Raw genomic sequence first — 21,043 nt, 5'->3', positions numbered from 1 at the left:
GGATTCCAAAAATGTGCTTAAAACAGTTATTTTCTCACTCCAAGTGAGTTTTACAGGCGATTTTGTCCTTGACTGTCTTTTTTAACTGTCTTTCTGGCGTTCAGTCTTTGACACCACTTTTCTCCCTGACTGTACCAAATTTTGTATTATTTTCTCAGATTGTTGGATAGGAAATTTAATGAGGATTCCAAAAATGTGCTTTAAAACTTTCATTTTCTCACTCCAAGTGGATTTTACAGTCGATTTTAACCCTGACTGTTTTTTAAACTGTCTTTCTAGCGTTCAGTTTTTGACACCACTTTTCTCCATGACTGTACTAAACTTTGTAATGTTTTCTCAAGTTATTAGATAGGAAATTTAATGAGGATTCCAAAAATGTGCTTAAAACTTTCATTTTCTCACTGCAAGTGCATTTTATAGTCGATTTTGTCCTTGACTGTTTTTTTAAACTGTCTTTCTGGCGTTCAATCTTTGACACCACTTTTCTCCCTGACTGTACCAAATTTTGTAGTATTTTTTTAGGTTGTTGGATAGGAAATTTAATGAGGATTCCAAAAATGTGCTTATAAACATGATTCGGTCACTCCAAGTGGGTCTTACAAGCGATTTTGTCTCTGACTGTCTTTTAAACTGTGTGTTCAACTGTCAAATCACAATTTTACTGATTTGTAAATTTGTTGCACCAAACCAGTTTTTCTTGTATAACTCGAAAACGGTGAAAGTTAAAAAAAAATTGCAAGAGACCAAAAATGTTCCTAATCAACCCAACACCGCAAGTTTGCTTCCAGTATACAGGGTGTGCATGAAAAGTATAGTATGGACTGAACTATAGAATCTGTACGCAAAAAAAAAATTGGTGACAACCCTCGTGGATGCTTAATGTTTACAAGACTTTTTTCTGCTTTTAGTTACGCCACTGTATATGATTTTTCGGCGGTCATTAGCGTGCAAGTAAATGAAGGGTTTCGTTACAAAACAAAAAAAAATCGAGGCCACCGCACTCCAAAATTCGATAGCCGAATATTTTAACAACTTTATCGCATAATAATCGAGCCCGAATGTCTCACTTAACGTTCATTTACATGCAAATCGCGTGATGTGGGGCCCCCCCAATCGAGAAAATTGCGGCCACGTTTCGGACCGCGACGTCGTCATCAGCGAACAAATGTCAACGTCGTCAGCATTGATCGAATATTGGAGAAAAGTAAAACAAGCGGTAATTGACGCGACGGATGCCGTCAGGTAGCAGATAGACACATTGAGCCGGGGCGCAAAAAGTCTCTCTAATTGGGGGCCCAGGGCCAGCAAATTGGCCTCATCTGATTGATTGCCGATGCGTGTCCGATTTTGCCAATTACCGAAAAGCCAAAAAAGTCACCGAAGCTCGCGCGGAATTTGCCGAGCGCCTTTTTCGGTCCCAGACTTTTAATCGTCCCGTGAATTCGATCGGCAAAAAGTCCACCGTTTCTGCTTACCGATTGGTCCCATTTGGGCGTCTACCACGTTTTTTTCCCTGCCGTCCGGTCACCGGATCCACCTTTACGCTAATCAGTCCACCAACATCATTAATTTACTGGGACAACCCTGAAGTAAGTAACTCGACTGGACAACCCTGACATCCATCTGTCAAACGGAGATCTACCAAAACAATGTCACTTGTCAGTATGACACGTTTTATTTTACTTGCTAATTTTGTGATATAGAATAAAAAGCTTGTCACATTTACCTTGGACAACCCTGACGTACTCAGTTTTGATAGGACAACCCTGACAGCCTAAACGTCAAGCTCTGCCAAACTGTCAGTGCAGTCGGTTTTTCGGTCGGTAAAAGTTTAAGTTCTATAAACAGTGCAATTAACTAAGTAAAACGGGTTTATTTTAGGAAAAAAACAGTTATTCGGCTTTATACTTAACCACAGACTGATAATTTGGTGATAGTGAATGTGCACCGTGTAGAAAGAATCCTGATGCAACTGGATCAAATTCATTTTGACCGCGGCTTGTAAAGTAAGGTTATCAGTAGGTTTTATTTATTTTTTTAAACCACAAATTGATAATGTAGAACTAATTGGACTGGTTTACTTAAAAGAACTGTGTGTGCACAAACTGAATGTCGAAAAACAATTACTCGGAACGTGCGAGAAAGAGACGGACGTTGAAATAAAGCAGAATCGTTTCTGTTGATTGTGTATCTTGTCTCGGAACGTTAGAAATCACTTGAAGGCAATGATGGACGAGCATTCAAGAAAGAATTCGATGATACAGTGCCCGATCGTGACAAAAACCAGCTTGCTCTGGGAACACAAACCCAATCGACAGATAAACGACCGAAAACTGGTATGAAGTGGCCGCTCCAAGTCTTGATTTCCCGATGGAAATACTCATTGAAGGTAGGGCTTTTTCGGTTGATTAATGATTCTGAAAAAATTGATTGGACGGCCATTTGGGGCGGTTCACTATACGCGTAATTAACATAAAAAAAGTCATTATCCAAGGGTCGCTGGGATGTGTGTTTTACATCTGTCATTATCCCTTCCAGGTTTGCGTTTACAATTCGCGCACTGGTCCGATGACGTCACTGTGGATGCTTTTAATACTAATAAAATTGTTTCGATGTCGATGAATATGGAGTCCGTGATTACTTAATTTGTGAAGTGTAGTCAGGATTTGGTTCTAAATCTTCTGGGTGGTCAGTGGGTTCGCGTTTGTTGCACAACACAATTAATTTTTTTCAGTAAGTGTTTTTACAATGTGTCGCCCTTGTTCAAGGGTAAGTCCAAGCACCTTGACCCTAAATGACCAACGAAAGAGACATAAATTGTCGGTCGGCCATTAAAATTTCCGGGCGAATTCCGCGGACTAATTAAGAGCGTCCAAAAGGTCCAAAAACCGATAAGGCCTGCCCATTAACACCTGGGTCACGTGACCGTCGGTCGGGACCGATAATTGGCCGAGCGTTATCAGATGGCAAACGGCCACGATTCCCGCTACCGTAGTGGATATGCGTGTGCTGATGCTCTTATTTAGATCGAGAAGACGCCAATTGACCGGTTTGTTGCTTCTTCTTTTTCCCCATAGTTATTAGGGTTGTTGACTGTCAGCTGTCACTCAATTTCAAAAATGTGTCGCAACCAACGTTTTTAAAATAATTTTCGGGCCAGTGTTGTTGATAAATTATCCAAAGGTCCCCGGTATACGAGTGGCTTAAAATTTAAAACGAACCAATCCGTAATGCACTCGAAGCGAAGAGGATCGAATATCGCTGGTCCGAAGGCAGGTTCAACCGAGTCTACGATGATTAACGACTTTATTATACCTCGACTCTCAAAAGAAAACCGGATTTTGTAACTTCATCATATTCGGCCCGTGATCTTGTACGCCTTTTTCAGCCTGTAATTTTCTTTCTTTTTTGTTTTCGCGCACCGACAGCCAGATTTGGGTGGTACAAGCCTGAAAATTGAAAGAGAAGAAGACTCTCTCAGGGTTGCCACGTTCACTGTCATTATTTGTCTGTCGTGTGCAACGGTGATTGGTCCAAATCCCGATTTGACAGTTAGGAATAAAACGTCAACGCTGTGAGCTATCTAATTGAAGCAATTCAATGTTGCCAGATCTGAAAGAAGAATACGCTTAAAACAGTCATTTTCTTACTCCAAATTATTCACTAAAACCACGTGATATCTGTCACTAATGTCAGAATTATCAAAATTTTACTAGAATTTGCAAGAATTACATTTTAACACAGTTTTCGAAACAAGACACGATTTTCTGAGATTTAACAGTTATTTTGACAATTGTCACTTTATAGTCTAGCTAAATAGTCTTTTGAAATCACGTGACAACTGCCACTAACGCCAAAACTGTCAAACCATGCTCAAAAGTTGCAAAAATCAGGATTTAGAAACGTTTTCTTGAAGTATTTATTATAAAACGTGTTTCTGTCTATTATGACAGTTATTTAGCCACATGTCACGTGACCGTCTAACTAAATAATGTTCTCCAATCATGTGACAACTGTCACTAATCTCCTAACTGTCAAACCATGCTCAAAAGTTGCATAAATCAGGATTTAGAAACGTTTTGTTGCAGTATTTGATATAAAACGTATTTCTGAGATTTAGGACAGTTATTTTGATAATTATCACGTGACCGTTTAGCGAAATAGTGTTCTACAATCACGTGACAACTGTCACTAACGTCAAAACTGTCAAACCATGCTCTAAAGTTGCAAAAATCAGGATTTAAAAACGTTTTCTTGCAGTATTCGATATAAAAAGATTTTTGACAATGGTCACGTGACGGCCTAGCTAAATTATCCTTTAAAACCACGTGATATCTGTCACTTATGTCAAAACTTAAACAAACAATTAATTATCAATGAAAAATTTGTATTTTAGTGTAACTATTAAAAGACACCCTGTATAATAATGTAAAATGAACGAATTTGTTTTGACACACCGTTCTTCGACTGATTATTATAGTATTACAGTTTGGCAACACTGTAAAAATGTGATTTGGTCGATTTAGCACGATTACAAAGTTTGGTAATAAAAAAGGCAAAAATGTCAAAAAAATGTTCGATTTGGCAACATTGGAAAATTTATTTATTTACCAACCAATGAATAGGAAATATGTCCAATTTGGCAACACTGTAGACACACTGTAGACAATTTGACAGTTGGTCAAATTACGATTTTCCTAAATTACGTCATCGTGACGTCAAAAACGCTCCGATCGCTCCAATAAAGCTTTTTGGCCAATCACGAAACTATAAGATTCACTGTGCTGAGATTTGCATAAACATAACCAAACATCTTCTTCTTTTTTTTTCAATTAGGGTTGTCCAGATTAAACGTCAGGGTTGTCCACTGTTTCGATAAATCAGGGCTTAACGTATTTATCAGTTATGACAATAAGTTTAATCGTTTAGATGTAATTATAATCTCGGAGCCGGTTAAAAAGCTTCAATTACCTTTAATTACGGTAATTTAACCGGACAAGCCATAAAGGTAAACCGATATTAAGACCCGGTAATTAGTCCGGACCGCAAACTGGTTCGGTGCAATTGCAACAGTTTGACAAGCGCCGTACGTTACAATTTTTGATCTCTCTAAACAACCGGCGACCCTTAGAATGTCCGCGTGGTACTTATTTACAAGTAGGTACCCATAAATTCGGTACCGCTTCGCGGATTAAGCGATCCGTTTCGGCCTTCAGCGCAGCTGATCCAATTAAAAATGCCCCCTTTGAATTCGAGCCGGTGGAATTCGTTTACCTGGAGTTTTGTTAAACCTACACACCGGCCACTACTTTGCATAATTCTCCTTCTCCTGTTAAACTGATAATAAATATCTATTATTCTCAGAAGTTGGTGCCAGATATATGGGTATCTACACAAGCAAAGACATTTTAATGTCCCTAGATAAAGCCAAAACTGGGGACGTGCAAGTAATTCGTGATATTGTCAACACTTTTCTTCCAGTGACACAAGATAAGACAACCCTGGTTTTTTCTCTGAGGACAAACCTGGAAACAGTGTTGCCAAGTCAAAATTTTTAATGGCGGTAGAATTACTATATGAGTGATACAAAATACTGATTTAATGGCAATCTGAAAAAAACAATGAAATCGAGAGTAGCACTTCTTTTACCAAAATCCAATTAAATAAAAAAAGAAGAAGAACCGACCAACAATCTGTCGGCAGGGTTGTCCAGTTTTTGCTGTCAATTGTCTAAATTTTGTTTAATAAGACTTAATTTTGACAGTGGACATTTGTATCAAAGCAAACTGAGTAAATTACTATTAATTTCTGCGTTTACTTGGTAACCCAGTTTGAAAAGACAGTCAGGAACAAAATCGCCTGTAAAACCCACTTAGAGTGAAAAAATTACTGTTTTAAGCACATTTTTGGAATCCTCATTAAATTTCCTATGCGATAATATAAAAAACACTACAAAATGTAGTATAGTCAGGGAGAAAAGTGATGTCAAAATTTGAACTTCCAAAAAAACAATTTGTAGAGACAGTCAGGTAGAAAATCGCGTGTAAAGCCCACTTAGAGTGAGACAATTACCGATTTAAGCACATTTTTGGAATCCTCATGAAATTTGCTATTCAATAACATAAAAAACCACTACAAAATTTAGTACAGTCAGGGAGAAAAGTGGTGTCAAAGTTTGAACTGCCAAAAACACAATTTGTAGAGACAGTCAGGTACAAAATCGCATGTAAAACCCATTTGGAGTGAGAAAATGACAGTTTTAAGCACATTTTTGGAATCCTCATTAAATTTGCTATTCAATAACCTAAAGAAACACTACAAAATTTAATACAGTCAGGTAGAAAAGTGGTGTCAAAATTTGAACTGCCAAAAACACAGTTTGTAGAGACAGTCAGGTACAAAATCGCGTGTAAAACCCACTTGGAGTGAGAAAATGACTGTTTTAATCACATTTTTGGAATCCTCATTAAATTTCCTATTCAATAACATAAAAAACACTACAAAATTTAGTACAGTCAGAGAGAAAAGTGGTGTCAAAGTTTGAACTGACAAAAACACAGTGTAGAGATAGAGACAGTCAGGTACAAAATCGCGTGTAAAACACACTTGGAGTAAAAAAATGACTGTTTTAAGCACATTTTTGGAATCCTCATTAAATTTCCTATTCAATAACCAAAAAAAACACTACAAAATTTAGTACAGTCAGGGAGAAAAGTGGTGTCAAAGTTTGAACTGCCAAAACACAGTTTATATATATATTTATTTATTTAGTGAGAAAATTACTGTTTTAAGCACATTTTTGAAATCCTCATTAAATTTCCTATTCTGAATTAAATAAAAAAAGAAGAAGAACCGACAAACAATATGTCGGCAGAGTTGTCCATTTTTTGCTGTCAATTGTCTAAATTTTGTTTAATAAGACTTAATTTTGACAGTGGACATTTGTATCAAAGCAAACTGAGTAAATTACTGTTAATTTCTGCGTTTACTTTGTTAACAAGGGAGAATATTGGTTGTCAATGTAAATTGAGTCAATTGATTTGTAACACTCTTAACAAAGCTGAATTAGTTTTATTGGAAAAGTGGTGTAAATGGGTTTTAGTTAAAGCTGACTGCGTTTACCTCGTTTCGGGTGTGTCAGTGGTTATAACAAAATGATACAATGTAAACGTATTTGAAAAATCTGTGCCATTTTATACTTTGATTGAAATCAGCACACTGGCATACATGATGACGTCAGTGTGGATGCTATTAATGGCGACGCAGATTATTAGTCAGGGTTGTCCAGTTAATTAAATTTTGTAACAGCCAGGGTTGTCCTTTTACCCTAAACCTTAATAGACACAACATCCTCCATTTCAACACCCTGACCGGTATGGTGGTGGGGGAGGGGGATGAAAGACAACCTCTTTATATGTCGGAACTTTCTCTCGAAAAATCTTCCCCGTCAGCATCGTTAACGATTCTATTTAACAAATTTCCAAGGACCGGGACAAGTGTCAAGAAATTCATTTGGCCCGAAATTTATTTCGCCCTTTAATGGGGCCCCCGCACCGTTAAGAACCCGCGGGGGGTTCCTTTACATACCTGCCTTAGCCATTGTCCGAAAGGGCCTAAAGATTTTAACAAAATTGCGCCGTTGCCACGTTTGCTTAAGAAGGGTGGGTGCGGCAACCGCGCCAAGTGCGTTGGGTACTTGGGTTCGTCCTTTTTTTTCTGAATTAGTCGTGAACAGGGTGTGTTACTAGAGTGAGTGAGTGGAAATGGTTCACGATTTGTACTATCCCGCGTATTATGGAGGAGTTCCCCAGCCGATCACCAGGTACCAATTTTTTTTCACGTGGGGGTCATTCTCACGATTAAGTCGATACCGAATGCAAATGTGCAGGAGTAAAATAGAACTGACCTGTCTCGTGGGCGCTATGAACGTGCTGAGGGCCTAATTAGAGAGATTTCGCCTCGTGCACTGCGTAAACACCATTTTGTAGTTAAAAAACTCGTTGGAAAATCAAAGTTCAGCTTAAACATAAATATCTTGTAAACACCGAAAAGCGCTGAATTTCCAAAAAAAAATTAAATTGTACGGTACCCAAAACTGGTACTAGAACGAAACTTAGGTTCGTGCAAAAACGCTTGCGGTCATGTTTCCTAATCGACCATCGGCCCGATTTTACATATTCATGACGGTACCAACATGGTACTCGCGATCGCGAATTGCCTCTTAAATTTCAAACTTTGCCTTTTTGTCTCCATAAAACCGTTCCCGATTCAAGATTAAGCGGACACCATACTCAAAAACAGGGTACCACGATGGCCGCTCCCATTCCTGTTTTATCGGTCGATTTCTGGACAACCCTGTCTGTGCGTCAATCAAATGTCCTAAACGACAGTCAGTTATGCATTGTTGCCGAATGGTTATTTTTCCTAGCATTTTTCCAAATTTGAGTGGTGAGACTTTTTTGTGGTTTTCACTTGTAATTTTTGCAACGTTGCTAAAACAGTAGCCTGTTTTATCGGTTTCCAGTCGATTTCTGGACAACCCTGTGTGTGCGTCAATCAAATGTCCAAACGTCAGTCAGTCATGCAATGTTGCCGAATGGATATTTTTCGAAATTAGAGTGGTAACCTTTTTTGTAATCTTTACCTATAATTTTTGCAACCTTGCTAGACTGACCCTTTTGCTTATCATTACCAAATCTTTGCAATATTACCAAAAGACTTGTATAGAAAACGGATGTCAAATTGTGACAGCCCGTAAGTTATTTGTAGAAACAGTCAGGTACAAAATCGCACGTAAAACCTACTTGGAGTGAGACAATTACTGATTTGAGCACATTTTTGGAATCCTCATTAAATTTCCTATTAACAACATAAAAAAAACACTATAAAATTTAGTACAGTCAGGGAGAAAAGTGGTGTCAAAGTTTGAACTGCCAAAAAATACAGTTTGTAGAGACAGTCAGGTACAAAATCGCACGTAAAACTCACTTGGAGTGAGAAAATTACTAATTTAAGCACATTTTTGGAATCCTCATTAAATTTCCTATTCAATAACATAAAAAAACACTACAAAATTTAGTACAGTCAGAGAGAAAAGTGGTGTCAAAGTTAGAACTGCCAAAAACACAATTTGTAAAGACAGTCAGGTAGAAAATCGCGTGTAAAACCCATTTGGAGTGAGACAATGACAGTTTTAAGCACATTTTTGGAATCTTCATTAAATTTCTTATTCAAAAACATAAAAAACATTTCAAATTTTAGTACAGTCAGGCAGAAAAGTGGTGTCAAAGATTAAACTGCCAAAAACACAGTTTGTAGAGACAGTCAGGTACAAAATCGCGTATAAAACCCACTTGGAATGAGAAAATTACTGATTTAAGCACATTTCTGAAATCCTCATTAAATTTCCTATTCAATAACATAAAAAAACTACAAAATTTAGTACAGTCAGGGAGAAAAATAGTGTCAAAGTTTGAACTGCCAAAAACACAGTTTGTAGAGACAGTCAGGTAGAAAATCGCGTGTACAACCCACTTGGAGTGAGAAAATGAATGTTTTAAGCACATTTCTGAAATCCTCATTAAATTTCCTATTCAATAACATAAAAAAACTACAAAATTTAGTACAGTCAGGGAGAAAAATAGTGTCAAAGTTTGAACTGCCAAAAACACAGTTTGTAGAGACAGTCAGGTAGAAAATCGCGTGTACAACCCACTTGGAGTGAGAAAATGAATGTTTTAAGCACATTTTTGGAATCCTCATTAAATTTCCTATTCGGTTGCTTGAAAAAAACAGTACAAAATTTAGTACAGTCAGGTAGAAAAGCGGTGTCTAACTTGAAATAGCACTACAAAATAAAACATAACGGTAGACCTGGCAACATTGCCACTGTCAAATTAGACATATTAAAACAAGGTTAAGTAGGAATGGTGTGAGGGAAAAAACAAACATTACAATTCTCTATGTACTTTCATCTGTCAAACGTCAATATCGCACAGTAAACAGTTGGGTTTAAAAATTCAATTTTTCTTAATTAGTACGTGTTTTCTGCGTTGTCTTTTTACAGCTGACATTTGACATTTTAATCTGGTTGTATTATCTAAGTCATTAAAATTAACTGTCAAAATTCCTGTTCAGGGTTGTCCATTTCGAGTGGATTTGAATAACGCCAGGGTTGTCAAATATTTACTCAAAAATATGACAAGCTTTAAGGTTGTTCTGTGCGATTGATGCATTTTTTGACCAATTATACTGTCCAGATACTCTTTTCAAATTCACCATCTGATCAATATTTTGATTGTTCAGTGGCGTTCGTTAGAAAGACGGTTAAAAGGCAACAAGAGAACGGGAAAAAAATCCCGTTCGGGTCGTTTAAACGGCCGTGCCCATGTTAAAAAGCTAAGGCGTTTAAAATTAATTGCTTAATCAGAATAAGAAAGAAGCACATAAATTGTGTCTCTCGCATACACACTCACAAGTATAAATTACGAAAAATTAAGCTATACAGCGCCGGCTTTGAGACACGTTTCTCTTGCCAGCCTATTCAAGTCCAAGAAATTAACATGCGCAACCTTAACAAAAACGATCTTGAAAAAGGACAGCGAACCATAGACGTAGATCACTACTTTACTCTCTCTGGTTCATGTTCACGCTAATGAATTCGAGGGAACTGTGACATTGCCCAGGTTTAATTAGGCCCCGTCAACACCTCCTCGTTTTTAGACAAAAGCATTTTATTTGCATTGAATTACAACCAGCCTCGTTATATACGTTTGGTTTTGTTCGTTTTATGTATGAATTACTCAGCTTTTTGAACGCCCTGTATATATAATTTTTTTTTTTGTTTCAGTGTTGGTGCCAGCCCCGGTAGCAGCATCCTACTCAGCAGGGAGTTGCATCCCGCCTATCGACTCCCTCCGCATATGGAGTATCTGTATTCCCTTCAACATTCCACCGCCAATTCGATTCACAGTAAGTTGGCAACGTTGTAGGAAATGTCAAACGGCCGCTGTCATTTTAGTGCGTAATTTATGTCGCGTAAACTTATTCACCGGTTCCGGTCGAGTTTCCAATGAAATTATGAGGAAAACGGGCTTGCTAACGAGAAGCGAAAATAACCGGAGCCACATTTAGATCCAGATGCGTCCAAGACACCGAAACCGCATCTCCTCCTCCTCATCCCCCCTCAAGTTTTACGGCCTTCTGTTCAAATAGGCACGTACGTGGTGCTTTTGTTCCGCACCCCGACTGGGTGCTCTTCCTGCGTTTTATTGGTTTGTTCAAGGCGCGCGTTAAAGTTTTTATGGAATATTTCTGTATTTGTTTTACGTGTTTTCTCACACATTTCTACAATCTGTATCTATATTCACATCGGATTTCTTTTTCTCGTATTCACGATTGATTTAGTAATCGGGTCTCGACCGGATACGTCCGGCTCGAGAAAAAAAAACAGTGGCATATTCAATGTTAATGTGCGTGAACGTCTAGTCTCCACTTGGTTTAATAGAAAAATGCCCCATTACTATCAATTCATTTGACAGTTGACATTAGTAGAATTTGGCTCCTCCCTATTTATTTTTTTGACAGTTGACATTTCTAAATAACCTAACCTATTTTGTATTTTGTTCATTTTGTTGATAATTTGCCGTGTTAAGACCTGAGTTGTTTGGTTTATTTACCGTGAAACTCGAATAACAGTGATGTCCGTAAAAAGGTCTCCAAATTTAACCGGCAAAAACACTGGGTTTAACAGCAAAGTGGACGAGTTTACTAGGACCACGTATTCTCAGGGGACAAATAACAGAATTTCAAGGCTTTGCAGAACTGATCCCTTTAGCCAGTTAAAACTCCAGAAGAATTAACAAATACGATGATTTAAGGTGGGTGCACTCACAAAGGCACAAGCTCAGCTCATTATTATTAGTTAACATTACTCAAATTTGGCCCATTACTTGCCGTTTTAAGTCACGTGACCTCAGTGTGATTTTTGTCATTATGGCGTCACGTGATTTTTATTTATCATTCAATCTATTTGACAGTTGACACAACTACATAACCTATTTTATTTTGTTTACTGATTTTGTTGCTACTGTGTTTGTGTTTGTAATTTTTGGCCTAAAAACCGGACTGGTTCGTCTGTTTACCGTGAAATTTGAAAGAAGCAGTAATGTCCGTAAAAAAGTCTCCAAACTGTACCATCCAAAACACCAGTTTAACAGCAAAGTGGAGAAGTCTAGCAGGACAAGATATTTCAGGAAGAAATAACCGAATTTCAAAGTTCATCATTGATGTAAGGTGGGTGCTTACTTAAGCATTTTGACCCCCGTTTTAGTTGGGTTTAGTTTTGAATGTGACAAGAGGAGTGGAAAAATTAACAGTCTGAAGTACACTTAATGATAATTGACACTTTTCGGGGTGTTTTCTTTTGTGTAGAAAAAGGTCTGGAAAACTTGGGTTATTTGGCTTAATTGTGTCAACTTAAGCCAGTCACCAGTTCCTACCACTACCAAGTGGCAACCCAGCATCAGTTCAATTAAAAACGTGTGGGCCCCCCGAATTAATAATCTGCCTGGTGGACGCTAAAATTTAAGAGTTTGCGTGCTCCCAAACAGTATATTTACTCCCAGGGTCTTAATGATTTATTTTTGCATTTCGAAAAGTTTATTTTGTCTCGACGTCGGTCTTTATTTATGAACTGTCGATTGTTTGTTTTCTCGTTTCGGCTTGAGTCGCCCCCCGATGAAAGATATCCCAGCTCGTTTACGTATTTTTGCCTCTGTTCGATTTTTGACAAATTTTTGTTTGGTGCATAAGTGTTAGGCAACCAGGATTGACATCCAAACATGATCTTTTAAGTTAGTTTGGTTGCATACCCATTAAAACTGTACTAACGTTTAATTAACCATGAAATGGCTGATTCTCCATGGGATACAACAATCCTGTAAGTTACGAGGGGAGATTTTACGTAATATGCAAAATAGAACCGTAAATACTGTGTTTTACGACTGACTTGTTCCCATTAACTGTGTGTGATATCCTCTTAGTTTTGCATATTTGTTTATCTATTTTTGTTTGTTTATAGGTTTGGGATTGAGCGCCGAGTACCTGAACGCCCGAGGGTTGACAGAATTGCATCCCTCCTCCACGTTGGCCAGTAGCGAGTTCCCCTTCGGACTAGATGGTAAAACGACCTGAAAATTATTATTAATAATTTAAATAATTTTGTCATTTGTATCCTGTAGTTATTTTACGATGGCCGAAGTTAATTTTATTGCTTTTCGTCTTTATTAAGACGGTTAATTTATTCCTGGTGCGTATAGGTTCCTGTTTAAGGCGCACCCATGCTAATCGAATCAAATTTAAGTCGTAATTAAGGCCTAATACGGGTTCCGGCTGCTTTTTTCCTTCTAGAATAAATTTACATCGTACTCACTGGGTTTTGATGGCGCAACGCGTGCTATTCTTGTCACGTCTCAATTATAAATTGAGATTTTTGAGCTTGAAATTGTTCAGACTTTTATATGTCGATAGATAGTCATTTCAGTGAGCTTTGACGGTTTACCGAACGTTTCACAACATTCTGGAACGATTGAGAGGGCTCTGGCAGATTCCAGAACATGTTAGACAATTTTTAAAAAAACCTGCTAGGTTCTATAAGTTTTCGGAAGGTATTAGACCGTTTTGACTCCTTTGAAAAGGCTATGGGAGGTTCTAGAACGTTTTAGGTCTTTTTGAAATATTTGAGAAGACTGTAGAACGTTCTGACACTTTCTAGAAGAATGTGGAAAGAAATTGAATTGTTCCAGAAGGTCTTAGAGATTTTCGACGGTGTCAGAACATTTTGGAAAGTTTGAGAAGGCTTCAGAAAAGTTCTAGGAGAATGCAGAAGTTTGTAGGACATTTTCGAAGCTGTTAGTACATTCTGGAAGGTTTTAGGACATTCTATAAACAGTTTTAAAACACTTTAGAAGGGTCTAAGACGTTTTAGAACATTCTGAAATATTTGAGAAAGTTTTGGAACATTTTAAAAGACTGTAGAACGTTCTGAGACGTTCTAGGAAAATGTGGAAGGTTTCAGGAGATCTTATAATATTCCGAACAGTTTGAGAAAGCTTCAGAAGGTCCTTGAAGGTTTTAGAACATCCTAGAAGGCTTTAAAACGTTCTGAAAGACTTTCTAAAGTTGTAAAAAGTGGTAGAAGGTTCTAAAAAAAAAAAATAGAATAGTGCGGAAGATTTGTATGAAATTTTCTAAGCTGTTAGTACATTTTAAAAATTATTAGGACATTCTAAGAAAAAATTAAAAACTGTGGAAGGGTCTAAGACGTTCTGGAAGGGGATAGACCATTCTGAAAACTTTGGGAAGATTATGGAAAGTTGTGTAACGTTTAGAACAATTTTGGATGGTCTTAGAGTGTTCTGGAAGGTGCGACAACCTTTTACAGCCTTTTGGAAAGCTTTAGAACGTTCCGTTAGTTGATTACACCATTCTGAAAACTTTGAAAATGCTGTGGAAGGTTTTAGAATGTTTTAGAACGTTCTGAAGTATTTGAGAAAGTTTTCGAACATTTTAAAAGACTGTAGAACGTTCTAGGAAGATGTGGAAGGTTTGAGAAAATCTTCTGACAGGTTTGAGAAGGTTTTGAAGGTCTTAGAACATCCTAGAAGGCTTTAGTACGTTTTGGAAGATTTGAAAAGGTTATGGAAGATTTTATAACATCTAGAATTTTGTGGAAAGTTTGAGAAAGCCTAGAATGCTTTAGAACATTTGAAAAGTTTTGTTTTTAGTGTTAAATTTGTATGTAGTTTCAGGATCACGATTATGTTCACCTCGTTTGGCGAGGGCGTCCCGAAAACGTGCCCTCTCGGCCTCACCCTATTCAGACTTGGACCTCACTTCGGTGATCCGGTTCTCCCCCTCGTCCCTGGCGTCCCTAGCGGCTGGTAGTCGAAGTTCTTCCGTGTGTAGCGGATCTTTGGGTCACCTCAGCGCCGGTAAGACTTTAGAGGCTGCTTCAGAGTGTTTTACCTAAATCGTTCTCTTTTCAGCCAACTTTTTTTCAACAGGTGCCATAAGTCCGGCTCTGCACCCCGCCCTGTTGTTGCGCGGACCCGGAGCCCCTCCACTGTTACACCCTCACGCGCACACCCCCACTTTTGGACTGCACGGGTCGCAGCATTTGCCTCATCCTCAACATTGCGCCACCCTTCCCAAGACTGATGTAAGTTTACGTTTTTCTGGCATTAATTGTTTGGTGGAAGGTGGTTTTTTTCCAGAGTTTAAGCGAAAGACGAAATTCTGAACTGAACAGTCCACAAATCGAGGTGGACAATCGAAAAAACAGCGGTCGAGTGAAAAAAGAAGGATTAAACAATCATCCGTCGGATGGTAGCGGTGAACAAGGGGATTTAAGGGACGAACCGGGGGATTTCATCGAAACGAACTGTCATTGGAAGGATTGCGGCACGGAATTCACCACTCAGGATGAACTAGTCAAGCACATAAACAACGATCACATTCACGCGAACAAAAAGTCTTTTGTGTGTCGATGGGATGGATGTTCGAGGGCGGAAAAACCTTTCAAAGCTCAATACATGCTGGTGGTGCACATGCGACGGCATACGGGCGAAAAACCGCACAAATGCACGGTAAGTTTCCTGGTTTTATTAAGGAAAACTGGTACAGGGGGGTGGTTTTGATACAGTTTGAAGGGTGCGTCAAGGCCTACTCGAGACTGGAAAATCTCAAAACCCATTTACGATCTCATACGGGGGAAAAACCGTACACTTGCGAATATCCGGGATGTTCAAAGGCTTTTAGCAACGCTTCGGATAGAGCCAAACATCAAAATAGAACGCACAGCAACGAGGTAAGCTATGATCTGTCAAACGGCTGTCAGACACTAAATTTTCTCGAACAGAAGCAAAACAAAAACATTCTTAGATCTACTCTCTCCATGGAATTTTTCCTGTACAATAAAATGAACAATGATGTCATTTGTGAGCTCTGTCACGTGTCAAATATCAATAGTTTTTTTTTATTATTTAAAAAGTTCTGTTTAAAAATCGAAAATTTCCGTTTGTTTACTTACTTATTGTTTGGACAAGATTATATAGATTTTGGTAAAAATGATCACGTGACCTTTAGAGAAACATTTTAACCTTAAATATGGTCATGTGACTGACCGGACACTATTCTAACCTTAAGGAGAGTCACCTGATTTTCGAGGTTCTATTCGATACTTGAAAATACTCTCGTCAAACAATCACGTGACCATTAGAAATGCTAGTGAATCGTGAAAGAGATCACGTGACCTACGGGACAATATTTTTACCTTAAATGTGCGACCGGAAGTTATTGGTAATGGACAACAATCACGTGACCTTCAGAAATTCCTTACAATCCTAAAAATTGACCACGTGACCTTTAGAGCGACACGCGTATTTTTAAAGTCAACAGTTTAGGTATTGTTGCCAACACAAGCACCACAATTTTATAAAAAGTGTTCTTAAAGTGCTGATGAATTAATGGTGGATCCAACTGTCACTGTCTTTTAAGTCAACATAAATCTGTGATGAATACAACATAGCCTCAACTTTCCACCAAGCCTCAGAGCTGATGGATTTGTTGATTTCATGTTGGAAGTCAATTTTCACCAATGACAATGTAAGCTTTTTTGACGTTATGTATTAGCCTTTCCGGCATTTGTTATTGTTGGTTGTGTTTGTTGATTAAGGAAAATAGAAAAGGCATAAAATACTCAGCAAAGGTTCTTTAAATGTAAATCCCGTTTTTTAAGTCAACAAGAAAAATGTTGCCAACCAGCTCAACAGTTCCAACACAATCTCAACACTACTTCAACAAAACCATTCTCTGACGTCATTCATCACAACTTAATGTTGACTTTAAAAATACGCGTGACATTTCAACTTTTATTATAGTCACGCGATCTTTGTAACTGAATTCGTTACTTGACAACAATCACGTGACAATCAGAATTGCGTTTCAATCATAAAAATGGTCACGTGACCTTCGAGATGCTGTTGAACGCTTGAAAATAGTCACCTGACCTTTACAGGTAAATTTGATTATCACGTGACTGCAAAGGTGATATTTTAATTGTAAGAAAAGTCAAACGATCTCCAAGACTCCTTTCTATATGCCTCAAAATAGTCACGTGACCTTCGTAACTGAATTTTGTGATTGAAAACAACAACTCGACCTATTCAAGATCTTTGTAGTCCTAAGAAACGTCACGCGACCTTCAGAACAACATTCTGACCCTAAATATGATCACGTGACTGCAAAGATGCTATTTTGACCGTAAGAATAGTCGGGGGACCTTCAAGAATTTGCTCGACGCTTGAAAATAGTCACGTGACGTTCGTAACTGAATTTGATAGTCGAGAACCATCATAAACCTTCTTTCAATCGTACAAGAATGGTAACGTGACCTTGCGTATCCTTCAGAGCGACATTTTGACCTTAATTATGGTTACGTGACTGTAAGAATGCCATTTTAACTGTTAAAAGAGTCACGTGACCGTCAGCAATACCAATTAATCGTCAAAATGGCCACGTGACCTTCACAAACACCATTTTTACCTTAAATATGTTCTTTTTACTAATAGTGCACTTTTTCGCCATAAATAATATCAAAAGTATACATAAGAAACAAAATGTCAAAATTCCATGGAGAGAGTAGATCGAACAATTCATCCAGCCACTGTGACTGTGATCTGTCAAACTGCTGTACGCGCATGTCAGCTGTCAGGTAATAAGTAACTTTCGATAAACAGAAACCGTACGTGTGTAAACTGCCCGGATGCACTAAACGTTACACGGATCCTTCGTCGTTGCGCAAACACGTAAAAACGGTGCACGGAGCGGAATTCTACGCCAACAAAAAGTACAAAGGCAGCCACGAAGATGGCGCGGGCGGCGCCGGCGGCCGTTTGGACGGGTCGCCGCGCAGCGACGACGGCGCCAAAACGGCCAGTCTGAGCAGTCCGTCGGTGAAAAGCGAATCGGACGTGCACTCGCCTCAAGCGCAGGACAGTCCGATCGGTGGTCAGGACATGGACGCTTTGGTTAGTTTCTAATTTTTGCCAAAAGTAGGATCAATTCTAACCCGACAATTACAGCGTTTAACTACACCTGGAGCGGTGGACGCTTTAGAGGACTGGACGGCAGACGCTGAGGATTTAGAGCTCGACGAACTTCCCGTAGTACTGAGGGCGTTTGTAGGTGGCGGTACTGCTCCTTCCGGTGTGATACCTCCACGAATTCGCAAACCAGGTTAGTTAGTTTGTTTTTATTGTTTTAAACAACTCTTATTCAAAGTAACTGTAAATTCTTACCTGTTTTACCATTTGGCAACCTAACTCAATTTTTGATTCCTGCTGGTTACATTCTAGACATGCAACACTGTCAAACTATAGCAAAGTGTACTTGACTTTTTGAACTTTTGTAAACCCCGCCTAAGATAATATTTAAGCCGTAAAATTCGTTTCTATATTTCAGTGGGTAGACCGAGAAATCCAGCACTGGCCAATCAACGTAAAATAGCCGAACTGAACACGCGCATCACCAACCTAAGAATGGATCAGTGCAACCAGCCCGCTCAGACCAAAACTCAGCTGACTGAGCTGCAGCAACGGTTACAGCCCACTGTCAACACGCAGCAACAAGCTCAGATCAGACGCGACAGCAATTCGACTGTCAGTTCGTATTACGGGAGTATGCGCAGTGCGGACATGAGCAGAAAGAGCAGTTTGGCGTCTCAAGTGAGTTTTCTTCGCTTTACCCTACATTTGACAGTCATTTACGCAATTGTTGGGTTAGAAACTGGATTGAAAAGAAACAAAAGTTTGTCTAGAGCATTCTAAAACTTTCCGAGGCGTTATGAAGCCTTCAAGAAGCTTCTAGAATTTGTCAGAGCATTTTTAAACTTTCTGATACGTCTTAGAGTTTCCCAGAAGGTTTTAGAACTTTCCAGGCCATTTTTAAACTTTATGATACGCTTTAGAGCCTCCCAGAAGGTTCTAGAACTGTCTAGGATGTTTTTACCTCTTCTGATACGCTTTAGAGCCTCTTACAAGAATTCTAACACACTTCACAATGTTCTAGAATTGTTTAGAAGGTTCTAGAATGTTATATCAATTTGTGGAAAATTCTAGAATCTTCTAAACGATTCTAGAACATTGTTAAGTGTGGTAGAATATCATTAAAGATTCTAAGACCTTGCGGAACGTTCTACAGCGTTTTAAGACTGTCTAGAACGTTCTAGAGCCTACCAGAACACTTTAACAGCTTCCAGGTTGTTCTAAAGCTTGTCAGGACCCCCTAGAACATTCTAAAGGCTTCCATTAACTTTCCAGGTTATTTCTGAGCGCTTCTCATATTTTTGCAGAAATTTCTATAACTTTATAGTGTAAAATGGTCACGTGATCGTTAAAATATGTAAATAATGTCACATGTCATTTTAACCTTAAAAAGAGTCACGTCAAAATATAACTTTAACCCGAAAGACGGTCACGTGATCTTCAGGCGTTCATTGTCGTATTCAAAACAGTCATCTGACCTTAGGATTGCCATTTCAACCTTAAAAATAATCATGTGATTTTGGCATTAAAAACATGTCACGTGACCCTCACAATTCTATTGGGACTTTAAGAATGGTCACGTGACCTTAAGAATACTTTAAAATGCCATTTTGACTTTAAAAATAGTCGCATGATCTTGAATCTGAAGTTGATTTGGTGATTTAAAATGGTCACGCGACTTTAAAAATGTCATTTTAACCTCAAATAAAATCACGTGATGTTTAAAATTTGTATTGGATGCTTGAAACTAGTCACGTTACACGCACGATAACGTTTTGATTTTAAAAATGGTCACGTGGTTTCCTTGATTTAATTTTTGTACTAAAAACAGTCACGTATCATTTTAAAGGCCATTTTGGCATCAAAACAGATACAGGGTGCTCAAAAAAAACAAATTAAACTTGAAACTAAGGCTCTGCCAGTTGTGACTGTGTTTACCCTGTTCTAAGTAGTAAACTGGGTGCAGAAAGTAATTTTAAACGTACTTTCCACTATTCAAGTAATCTACAATCAATTTGGACCACCCTATATAATTTAATTGTGCAGGTGTCCAATATGCGTGTTGGACAAGGTCCTGGTTCGTTCTACGATCCGATTTCGGCTGGTAGTTCGCGCAGGTCCAGTCAATTGTCAACGGCAACGACAGGTGGACAGTGTTTGCCTCCCCCTCCCTCATCTCACCTGTTGGCTGGCCAACTACAACGGTTGCAAGGCCAAAACCCGGGACTTTCGAGCAATTTAGTGCTGCAGGTTGTATTTTATTTTTTTGGTTAAGTGTGCGGATTGTGAATGAAACTTTCAGACTCAGTCGAGTAATCTGCAACAGCTTCCGGCCGGTCAAGCGCCACCGTGGGCGTCCACGGCTAGTTCGGAGGCTCGTAGAGCTTCGGAACCGACTCGTCCAGGTCTGGACCCGCGAAGTCCACCCCCACGACTCGGCAGTCTCAGTCCGCCTCCGTTAAGAAGAGTGCAAAGTTCGACTGAATTACACCCGAATCAGGCGGTGCAACTGGACGAAGTGGCCGAAGGAGAAATGGTCGAAAACAAACTGGTACTGCCCGACGAAGTTTTGTTGTATTTGAACCAAGTGGCCGATCAGCAACAACAACAACAAAATCCCAATTGGACGGAACCAACGGCGGAACCATTGCCCAGCCCTACCGCCACCATGGTGCCGTCTCCTTTGAATAACTTTATGAAACCTCTGTCGCCGGCAACCAATCAAATAACACAACTTCTGTCACCGCAAAGTCAAGTGACAGCGTCGCCTAGGGGAAATCAAATGGTCGCGTCACCGGCTGCGCAGCAAATGATGCCCAGTCCAGTCTCTAATTTGGAACATATGATAGCACCGACGGTACAACAGGTTATGCCATCACCTGGTGGAAATACCGGCAATTATCAGGTAAGTGTAAGCTTTTAATGTTTTATGAAAATTT

At 38.9% G+C, this 21,043-nt stretch overlaps 1 protein-coding gene across 1 annotated transcript in view; it reads left to right on the top strand.

The window, feature by feature from the left end:
• ci (transcriptional activator cubitus interruptus) overlaps window positions 1-21,043 on the top strand; it is a 55,983-nt gene that overhangs the window by 33,003 nt on the left and 1,937 nt on the right. Inside the window, exons 6-16 of the mRNA XM_081991871.1 lie at window positions 10,850-10,971; window positions 13,082-13,180; window positions 14,805-14,993; window positions 15,048-15,220; window positions 15,276-15,647; window positions 15,704-15,868; window positions 17,799-18,089; window positions 18,144-18,297; window positions 18,523-18,785; window positions 20,151-20,354; window positions 20,407-21,009. Of these exons, the coding sequence (XP_081847997.1) occupies window positions 10,850-10,971; window positions 13,082-13,180; window positions 14,805-14,993; window positions 15,048-15,220; window positions 15,276-15,647; window positions 15,704-15,868; window positions 17,799-18,089; window positions 18,144-18,297; window positions 18,523-18,785; window positions 20,151-20,354; window positions 20,407-21,009 (2,635 nt within the window). The remainder of the gene's footprint in view (window positions 1-10,849; window positions 10,972-13,081; window positions 13,181-14,804; window positions 14,994-15,047; window positions 15,221-15,275; window positions 15,648-15,703; window positions 15,869-17,798; window positions 18,090-18,143; window positions 18,298-18,522; window positions 18,786-20,150; window positions 20,355-20,406; window positions 21,010-21,043) is intronic.

The sequence above is a fragment of the Ips typographus genome, linkage group LG13 (assembly GCF_016097725.1).
Source record: "Ips typographus isolate SLU linkage group LG13, UJ_Ityp_2.0, whole genome shotgun sequence".
Lineage (NCBI taxonomy): Eukaryota > Metazoa > Arthropoda > Insecta > Coleoptera > Curculionidae > Ips > Ips typographus.
This window is presented reverse-complemented; position numbering and strand designations above follow the sequence as displayed.